Here is a 10,806-nt window from a genome sequence, read left to right as displayed (position 1 = left end):
ACAATTGTTTTGGTGGTAAATCGCCACTTGTTAGAAATGGGAAACCGATGGATTTGTGCGGTGTGCGCGGGAGGGGATGGGGGGCGGGGGCCGGGGCGGGGGCAGATCGACTTAACCAAAGAATAAATGCACACACACACACACACACACACACACACACAAATGATATTGATACGTGTTACCATAAGCGAGAGCGGTTCATTCCAAAAAGCCCATTTATGTCCTGTGGAATCCAACACAGTTATTTTTGTACCTCACACAGGCAGAAAATGTATGCAGTGGCAGGCTTGTGTCACATGTTTACCTCTTACTTTCATGTTAGAAATATTTGTGTGAGTATGTGTGTCTTTGTGGACTTTAAGAAGGCCTTCGATGGGGAATGGCACAAACCTTGTTGGCAACCATATGGAGCAGTACAACATCAATGCCAGCCTGATCAAGGTGATACAGCATCTGTATGAAAAGGCCAGCAGCGCAGTCTGTTCACTTCAATGGCAGCATTGGAGCCTGGTTCAGAAAAACTGTTAACTGGAATTAGATAGGGCTGTTTACTATCTCCCACTTTCTTCACCATCTTCCTGGAGGGGATTATGATTGACACACATGAACATCATGAAGGAACAGTCAGCATCGGTGTCAGGACAATCACCAACCTGAGTTTTGCCGATGACATTGATGGATTGGCAGGGAATGAAGAGCTTATAAACCTGGTAGAATACCCTGACAAAAACATCTGCAGCTTATGGCATGAAGCTCAGTGCAAAGTGATGGCCTATGTGGAGTGATGGCCTAGAGGTAATGCGTCTGCCTAGGAAGCGAGAGAATCTGAGCGCGCTGGTTCGAATCATGGCTCAGCTGCCGATATTTTCTCCCTCTCCACTAGACCTTGAGTGGTGGTCTGGACACTAGTCATTTGGATGAGATGATAAGCCGAGGTCCCGTGTGCAGCATGCACGTAGCGCACATAAAAGATCCCACGGCAACAAAAGGGTTGTTCCTGGCAAAATTCTGTAGAAAAATCCACTTTGATAGGAAAAACAAAAAAAACTGCATGCAGGAAAAAATACAAAAAAAAAGGGGGTGGCGCTGTAGTATAGCGACACGCTCTCCCTGGAGAGAGCAGCCCGGATTCCACACAGAGAAATCTGAAATACAAATACAAATACAAAATACAAGAAGACCAAACTGATGACCAACAACTCCAACGACATCAACACCGATATCAGAATCAATGGTGAAAAACTGGTAACCATCCAAATATCTTGGAGCAATTGTTTCAGACAAAGGATCCAAGCTAGAATTACTCTCCAGCATAGCTTTGACAACAGGGCTGACAAAACCGGGGCTCATTTGAATTGACAGCTACATCACGCTCAGCTCAGAGATCAGACTGATGTGATTCCTTGCCATTTCCATATTTCTACAGACCTTTGAAACATGGACCTTGAGAGCCGAACTTGAGAATAAGATACAGACCACAGAGATGAGACGTTTCCAGAAGATCCTTGGCATTACTTACAGGTATTTCATCACAAGTGATGAAATGCATAGAAGACGAAGAGTCAAGGAAGCTACTGGGCCACATGATGATCTACTGACCACTGTAAAGAAAAGGAAATTGAAGTGGTATGGCCACGTCTCGCGTTCATCAGGATTGGCCAAGACCTTTCTGCAGGGAACAGTGCAGGGATCAAGGAGAAGAGGCAGGCAGAAAAGATGGGAGGACAACATCTCAGAGGGGACGGGGACAGGTCAAATCCTGAGCGAGACAAGGCAGGCAACCATGATGGATGGAGGAGGCTGGTTGCCAAAATGTGTGGTGCCCCCTTGGTCTTCAAGACTACGTGATAGATAGATAGATAGATTGTGTGTGTGTGTGTGTGTGTGTGTGTGTGGCATATGAAAACATGCAGACTCTCAGAAGACAAATTCAAGGTCCTTTTATGGACTTCTAAAATGAAAATCAGGCTTTCAGATTGTTTTCCCTGCAGATATCATATGTAGTTTTGATAAATGTGGTGTGGGATGGGGAAGGGTATTGGGAGTGGGTTTTTGATTGATTGATATTGATTGATATGGATATTTATATAGCACTTATCCTCGGTCAGAGACCAAGTTCGAAGCATTTTACAAACACGGAGTCATTTACACAACAGGCTGCCTACCTGGGTAGAGCCGACTGATGGCTGCCATTGGGCGCTCATCATTCATTTCCTGTGGGTGGGCGTGGGGGGTGAATAAACAAAAAAGAATGAGAGGTGTGCAGAGATTTTAATTTCATTTGTGTGCACATGTAGTATGTAACTGTGTTTATACGTCTGTGAGGCATCAAAGACTATAATATGTGTTTCAGCAATATTCAGTTTTGCAAATATCTGGATAGCACACACACACACACACACACACACACACACACACACACGCACACATACTGTCATGCCATAAATCAGTTACAATATTGTGTTTATTGAACAATATAAAACAATAGGAAATTATTTCTCTGATGATTGCATGCATGACAAATTTATTTCAGCTGCATCTGTTCCAGATGAATTTCTGTATCTTTCAGTATAACTTTCCATACGCACACATCCACACCCACACCCACACCGAGTCACAGTCTACCCCGACACACCTAACACACAAATATCTCAAAAAACATCAGACAATATACTTTTTGTTTCAGACCAACAGAATTGCAGGTACTTTTGCATTGAATGAGTTTGGAAATTTGTTGTTGAACTTTTCTCAAAATAATCGCAGGTACTGTTGCATTAAATGAGTTCAGAAAATTTTAACTTTTGTGGATGAAATTCTAAGAAATTCCAAGAAAACCCTGATAACATTTCATCATGAAACATTACAGTATCAAATTCCAGAACAGGTATATTGATTACAGACCTACTAATAAGCACAGAAGGAAAAAGTTACATCTCCATTAATGCCTTTCCACTAACTACAACTTCCATAGGCCTGCATTGTAAATGACAGATCTTTAGAAACATTTTACTGCATCATGAGTACATGTAGAGCATTAAACATCTGATGTACATGATACACTGCATTAGACCATACCGATAGTTCTATCATTCCCAACTCAGGCATACTATTATTATTTCTACATTCCTGTTGTATCATGAAGGTTGGAAGTTACTGGTCCCAAAATGGTTGTAACCCATTCAAACAATTTATGCATACGAACTATCAACAATTTTTAAAGCCAACACAAATATACCCAACATGCACCATCCCCGAAAAATATTGTTTAACTATGTAAATAACAAGAAAAAATTGTCAAATTCAAAAACAAACTAAAAGATTGTAAATAAAAAACAATGAACATGGGTGTTCCTACTCACAAAGCTAAAAAAAACAAAAAGCAAACCAGCTGTCAAAAATTCCACTATCCGTATTTTTGTGCCAGTACTGTACATGTGTTTGTGCCACATACCCGTAAATATAATTTATTTGTTATGTTACAGAAAAAGATAAAAGACTAAATCAGTAAATGAATCTTGAGACTGAAAATACGTAACAATTAAGTTTACTAACAAACAAAAAACTCAAACAAAAAAACAAAAACATAAGCAAAAACTGAGCACAACATTCAAAGTTGCCCAAAGTCAAAACTGCAGCTACTTAATGATTTAATTGATCATCAGGGATTCATCTGTGCCTTGGGCATCAAACACTGGACCGAAAGATTTTGAAAATGGACCATATTGCCATCAGGACGATGCTACAGAACTTTTAAGTTGAAATCCAGAGCTCTGAAGACTTTTATTCCATGTTCAACCCACCTTTTAAATTCTTGAGAACTCTGTGTGCGCGCGTGCGCGTGCACGCACTCTCATGTGAGATGTGTTAAAGTCCGTGCATGATAGGTTGTACCTTGTTCTAGTTGTGTGTGTGTGTGTGTGTGTGTGTGTGTGTGTGTGTTTACTGAGCTTAAAAACATGACAATTGGTTATTATGAATGTGCAATATTCAGAATGAATGTACAATGGAATATGTCTAATGCTAATGTCCATATTCTAAATATATTTCTGTTAATAATTACAATGTAATGATTAATTGCAATGTTTTAAAAGCGAATATGTGAAATGCTTTTATTTGAGAAACATATGTTTATTACTCTTGTTTAATCAAGTAAACTGCGTGTGTGGGGGATGGGTGGGTGCGGATGTGTGCTGATTATCTGGTTGTGGTTTTCCGCAATTTATCTTTATTCTTATCTTATCTGTCTATTATAATCAATGTGCAAAATAGTAGGCTATGCTTATAATTATATTCAAAATAATGTTTCTTAATTCTTTCTGTTTTTACATTAAGGATACCAGTTATTACCTGCAGTGTGTGGATGTATGCATGAAACGGTGTATGTGATATTTTTTACATTTGTGTCTTCATAATATTCGTAAACGCTGTTGTTGACTTTTACAGTTATGGTCCCCATGTTGTTTACTTGTCTATGTTGTGATAATGCACCTGACCAAATTTCTCCAGTTGGAGATAATAAAGTTATTCTTATTCTTATTCTTAACATTTCATTCAAACTGGCACCTTGTCTTAACCTTCGCTGGCTGTCGCTTTTGACTACATAGGGAAGCTCATGTGGGTCGTCCACGACCCATACCGCTGTCGCTCTTGACCACACACGGAAGCTCATGTGGGCCGTCCACGACCCATACCTTTTAAAGAGACAAAAACCTGTATATTCCTCCAAAGCTTAAAACAAAATATAGAAAAGGAAAACATACCGTAACAACTGATTACACACACATGCGCTCGCACATGCACACACAGACTCACACAAACACATACACTCAGAAGAAACACATGCTCACGCATTCACACACATGCACATACACACACACTCACACACAACTGATCACACACACAAACCCATAACACCACATGCACATACATACAAACTCTACTTATGCACACAGAGATAGATAGAGAGAGAGAGACTGAGACAGAGAGAGAGAGACAGACAGACAGCGAGACACAGACAGAGAGAGAGAGACGACTCATAGCATCCTATACATGCACAATCAAAAATATTCAGTCACACAGGTACATGCTGTTAGAGAAAGGGATGGAAGGGGGTTATAGCTGAAGACAGGCGAAAGGGACGGGGCGGGGGTGGGGGGGGGAGAGTAGTGGGGTAGTGAGGTAGTGAGGCTATTGAAAGTAAAACCTTTATTTTCCTTCACTAATTGCAAATTAAACCTTCTGAAATCACTATTAAAAAGGTATGGGTCGTGCATGACCCACACAAGCTTTCGAGGGGTGACCACATTTTTTTCCTCTTTAAAAAGCATGGGTCATATATGACCCACACAAGCGTCCGTGTGTAGTTAAAACTAATTAATGAATTTTTTTCATTTTTTGGCAAAAGTTGGTCTTTTAGGTGTAGGAAGCATTTCTGAAATTTCGCAGAAAAATATTAAGAATTGGCCGAGATATTTGCGTTTTTGTACCTTTCTGGGTCGTGTACGACCCATGATAGCCTGCAAAGGTTAATGATTTTTTGCCAAGTCAGACATGGCAGACAATGTTTATAACTAGGATGGATGCATTCAGTTACCCACTTTTCCAAGCATGCACCTCGTCTGAATGTCTTTTTGCTAAGTCAGACACGGAAGACAGTGTTTATAAAAATATAACTAAGATGCATTCAGTAATCAGCTTTTCCTAGCACTGCCGAAAGTGAAACTATTTCATGCCAGTATGTGTGCAGCTTTGTGCCCATTCTCAGATTCTGACATTTTACTTCCACACTGATAGCAACTTCCTGTTCAAGTGAACAAAGTGAAAAGTCTTTTTTTTTATAAGAAATTAAGTATACACAAAAAACCAGTAGTTGTTGCTGGTAATCATCCACATCGTTGTTTTTGTTGTTGTTGCTTTTCAATTGAAAGTGTACCTGAACAGTTATCTTAAAAAACTGACTTTTCCTGAGTGTCTTGATACTTTGTCCAACAAACATCCAAATCTTCCTACTGATTTTTCCTTGAGCTGGGAAATGTGTCCTTAGCTTTAGAATTTTCAAAAGAAACCTTGGATTATGGACATATTCATATTTATAATCAAATAACACACACGTAACAGATTATACACACACACGCGCACACGCAGTCACACATGCACATGCACACATGCACATGGAGCAACAAAAGGGTTGTCACAGGCAAAATTCTATAGAAAACTCCACTTTCATAGTAAAATAAACACTTGGAGACAGAAGAAAGAATATATACAGGTGGGGCTGAATTATGGTGACACGCTGCTCCCTGAGGAGATCAGCCTGAATATCTAACAGAAAAAATCTGTTGCAATGAATATACAAATTACAATACAATGCAATCTTCCAGTAAGACTTCTGAATTCAACATTGACCACAGCTGCAGTTATGAGTTTACTATCAAAAAAGTATCATTGTCATGGAAAAGATTGTAACATTTGGTCTAGGTAATGCCATCACTTCATTTCAAGATCTTTGTCTCAAAAAATAAATATTTCCAACACTAAATCTTCAACTTTCAAGTCTAAAGAAAAAAAATCTTAAGTGAGATCAAGAGTAAAAAAGTTCATGTATCGATAATGATTAAACTAGTTTCAAAATTCTTCATATGTATGACATAACCCAATATTTCAGACATATATTTGAACTGTACTCACAATAATTGAATAAAGACATAACCCAATATTTCAGACAGATATTTGAACTGTACTCACAATGAAGACTCGAAAATTGGTTTCAGAGAGATCAAACTTGGTCACTAACTTGTGCTGACATGGGAAGTCTGTATACTAATTATGTTTACTAGTACAGAACTGAATGTTCCCACAATATCAACACAACAAACAACAGTCTGCTTCCAAAGACTTCCAAGATCTTACAAAAAAAACCCAAAAAAAACAACAACCCCAAAACACCTCACAACCAACAAACTGGTTTCTGTGGAATTCACAAACTCATACTGACATGACAAAGTGTCCCCATGGATGTCAAACTTGTGTCAGACTGGTTTGCACCTGGCAGTTCGATATAGAACGGCTGCCGCATGACCTCATACTGGCAAGGCTCGGCCTCGCACTCCTCCGCTCCAGAATGCGCGTTTTTGATGTGGATCTTGAGCTTGCCCTTGGCTGCAAAGGTGAGAGAGCAGTGGGGGCACTGGTGGCTTTTGGTGGACTTGCCGTGGACGTAGGCGCAGTGCTGCCACATGTTGCTGTTGGACACGAACCTGGCATCACACATTGGGCACTGGTAGGGTTTCTCCCCTGTGTGCGTTCTCACGTGGATCTTCACCTGTAGTACACAGAGTAGCGGTTTTGTTTACGCTGACATTATTTGTGATAGTATATAAAAAGTGGGGGGGTTGGGGAGAGGGTGTATGGCACTCTGTGTGTGTAAGAGTGTGTGTGTGTGTGTGTAAGAGTGTGTGTGTGTGTGTGTGTGTGTGTGTGTGTATAACTGGCGAGTAAAGAGTGTAAAGGTATGCACTATCTAATATATATTGATTTCTACATGTCGTATTATTAACTTTGGGCCTGGTTCCTATCATACAAGAATATTCAGAATTGTCTGAAGACATCATAATTATGCAGCTGATGTAACAAATCATGAGTGCACTCAATGGATCATAATTTTGCAACTTGAGTAACCAATCAAATTATTTGTGCAAAACATATATACACAACAAACAAAAACAAAAGAAAAAAGTCACTTGAGGCCAGAAATCTAACATAAGAATCTTTCTGCCTCAGCCTTTTAAAATCTTCCCAACATCATGTCCTTCTAAGGACCTGAACCTTCAAGACCATTTTTCTTTCCTTCCGCAGAATCAACCTGAAACTCACTTCTTACCTTCTGGGAATCTCTGAATTTAAGGCCGCAGTACTGGCACTGGAAAGGTTTTTCATTGGAGTGTTTCTTCCCATGTGCATACAGCGCAGGCTTTTGTTTGAAGGCTGCACCACACAACTCGCACTTGTAACGGCGTTCTTCGCTGTGGATCTTGATATGATCTCTCAAGTAGTACACACTGACAAATGACTTGCCACACTTGTCACATACATGTGGTCTGTCTGTCCCATGTGTCTTCAGGTGTTTGCTAAGCCGGGAAGGGAATTTGAAAGACAGGCCACAAATGGGGCACTGCTGGTCTTGCCGGCTGTGGACACGTTTATGTTGCTGCACTGCACTCTTGTTCTTAAACGATTTGTTGCACAGCTTACAAACATAGTCCGAACTGTGTCTGGTTTCTTCCAAGTGATGCTGCAAGTCCACAGGTTCCTCAAATGTTTCGCCACACTGAGGACACTCGTGAGTTCTTTTTCTGGCTTTTCGGTTTGTCTGCTCCTGCAAGTCGACCAAAAAATCATTAAGAGAGTATGCCTGATCGTTTCTGTTGTCACTTAAGTCTTTGTTTTCAGAATGTTCCTGCACCTCTGGCAACACATTAACAACAACATCTTCATCTAACCCAGAATAATTGCCATCAGAGGATACTTCTAGTTCCACAGTCTTCAAAGCTTTATTTTTTTCACAAGATCGGGTCCTTCTTTTTCGCCTTGTTCTCTGTGAAGATGCTGTGACACTGTTCCCCTCAGTCTTGATGTGAGAGTCTGTGCATATGAGGGGATAACTATGAGATGGTCGTTCTTCAGTCTCTGAGCTTGGGGCAGACAAAACAGCCGTGTTGTGAACAGCAGGTTCTGAAGGTGAAGTCTGATGGGATGGGAAAGTCGGTGAGACCAGCTGACAGTTGACGCAGAACAGAGTGAGAGGGTTCTGGCACTCCTGGCAGCGGATGTCTGTCTTGTGTTCCTCTTGCTTCCCTGAACTGTAATACCTGAAACATTATTATTCATGATTTTTGAATGACACTGTGAGACATGACAAAATTCACAAAAATGTGAACAAAAAGTAATTATGCTGAAACGTTTGCTTTTTCGTGAGTCGTGCAAGGTGCAAGAGTAAACATATTATATTACCTGCAATCTTACAAAAGTATGGCTACTTTTAAGAGAGAGAGAGAGTATGTGTGTGTGTGTGTGTCTGTCTGTGTGTGTGTCTGTGTGTGTTTTAATGTGTGTGTGTACAAATACACAATTCATGCACAGTCTATTACAACTATGTTGCCTGCTATTCCCACTCCTCTCCCCTCCACAGGCAATTTGTCACTTTGTGTAAGTAAGTGAGCAAGTGTGTGTATGTGTGTGTGTGTGTGTGTGTGTGTGTGTGTGTGGACACATGCATATTGATATATGTATGTATACATATACTTGCATGTAGTGTGTATACACATGCGCATGCATGTGTATGGTGTGTATGCACACGCATGTCTGTTTCCATGTATCAAATGTATGCATGTGTCTATCATACTCTATGTGCATGCATGCAGGCATGCATGTGTTTCAAGCGTATACATCACCATGGTAACAAGCATTCTTTCTTCAAAATAAAACGAACACCTCTTTTCGGAATACTTACAGCGAAACAAGAAATCCAATTATTGCAGCATTGCTGGACAGTCCCTCTGACTTGCCAATGTTTTGCCAACGTTCCATCATGTCAGCATCAACAACAAAGTGAGGCTTTGCCCCTTCCTTCCCTTGCCTTATCTGTTCAGCTGGCACTTTTTCCTGCAGGCACACAAGATGTGAAGTAGGTACTGAAAAAGTTCCTTCTTTTTCTTCTTCCTCAAGCAGAAATCAACATTAGAAAAGTATTATTCAATCTGTGTGATGCTTTCTTTCTAACCTTGGAATAAGCGAAGAAAACACATGTGTACACAAACATAAACACACACACACACACACACACACACAAGCATGCACACACACGCACACACACACAAACACACACACATATATGGAAAAACAAACACCAGACAAAAGATAATGTGTAATTTGGTATAAAAAATCAAATCAAATCCAATCCAATCCACCCATTCCTGATTATGATTAATATTGCTGTCGTTATCATTGAAAGAATTATCATTAAAATATCATGTTATTGACCCAACTTGTCTAATTCGTCAAGTGACATTTGGAAGCTGATTCTTTTTTTTTATAGTTTGCAGTGTAGAGCATAATAAATATCCTGACTGTGGTAGTGTGGTACTTTTTAGTGCAACACTCATCCCCTGTACTCTGATTATTAATTCTGATTTTTAAGTTGAAAGTATAATTTCACAAACCACGTTCAAGGGGAACAGGACGTTTAGGCTTCAGGGCCCCTTTGGCAATGAGGCGATCCCGAAGGGTGTTCATGGGAACCCCAAAATCTTTGGCAGCTCGGTACATTGTCTTCCCTTCATTCTCCACTGCTGCTATGGCCTTCTCCATTGCAGATGAGCCATAACTTTTATACTGCATGCGCTTCTTATCTTTTGATCCCTGGGAGAATGAAAAACAATAAAATATAATAAAAGGTATACATGCAGCCAAATTACAGAAAAGGTTTATCTCTATAGTTTAACTTCACTCTCACACACACGCACACACACACTATTTGGGAGTATTATCACTCAAGTTAAAGTGTAAAGACATTAAATTGATGACTACTAGCTACTTGTAACTGCATTTTTTGACTGATGGGGGCAATATCCACTCAAGATGGTAGGAGTAGTGTTCACAACATGGCGTGGACATTCATTCCACCAGTCACACAGAGCAGTATAGAGGAAGAAATCTGTTTTAGTATAGCCAAAATTTAATCTTAATCGTTTCTTCAGTTGATGAGGCTGATTGATAAAATGATAGCAGACGATAAGTCTTCTGAAAGAT

The 10,806-nt window shown here is 40.0% G+C and overlaps 1 protein-coding gene and 1 long non-coding RNA gene across 2 annotated transcripts in view; both read right to left on the bottom strand.

Annotated features, from left to right (window-relative positions):
* Positions 1–2,522: 2,522 nt before the first annotated feature.
* Positions 2,523–9,655, bottom strand: LOC143300765 (uncharacterized). Its single transcript, XM_076614688.1, has 3 exons — positions 9,509–9,655; positions 7,880–8,867; positions 2,523–7,321 (listed from the first exon to the last, which is right to left on the bottom strand). Exons 1-3 carry the CDS (start codon positions 9,586–9,588, stop codon positions 6,977–6,979), a joined length of 1,413 nt encoding a protein of 470 aa, XP_076470803.1. The 5' UTR covers positions 9,589–9,655; the 3' UTR covers positions 2,523–6,976.
* The window catches only part of LOC143300264 (uncharacterized), a 1,356-nt gene continuing 193 nt past the window's right edge, over positions 9,644–10,806 (bottom strand). The window contains exons 2-3 of the long non-coding RNA XR_013057634.1: positions 10,218–10,416; positions 9,644–9,660 (exon numbers count right to left, since the gene is read on the bottom strand). This is a non-coding gene — a long non-coding RNA (uncharacterized LOC143300264). The remainder of the gene's footprint in view (positions 9,661–10,217; positions 10,417–10,806) is intronic.

This window comes from Babylonia areolata, chromosome 26, assembly GCF_041734735.1.
Source record: "Babylonia areolata isolate BAREFJ2019XMU chromosome 26, ASM4173473v1, whole genome shotgun sequence".
Lineage (NCBI taxonomy): Eukaryota > Metazoa > Mollusca > Gastropoda > Neogastropoda > Buccinidae > Babylonia > Babylonia areolata.
The sequence above is the reverse complement of the archived record's forward strand: the minus strand, read 5'-3'. Positions and strand labels throughout refer to the sequence as shown.

Bases quoted from the DNA above. Each gene is read 5' to 3' on its own strand.
- LOC143300765 (XM_076614688.1), bottom strand. From the start codon at position 9,588: ATGATGGAACGTTGGCAAAACATTGGCAAGTCAGAGGGACTGTCCAGC. The intron at 8,868-9,508 runs GTAAGTATTCCG...ATAATGTTTCAG, and splicing joins ATTGGATTTCTTGTTTCGCT to GTATTACAGTTCAGGGAAGC. The intron at 7,322-7,879 runs GTAAGAAGTGAG...TGTGTACTACAG, and splicing joins AATTCAGAGATTCCCAGAAG to GTGAAGATCCACGTGAGAAC.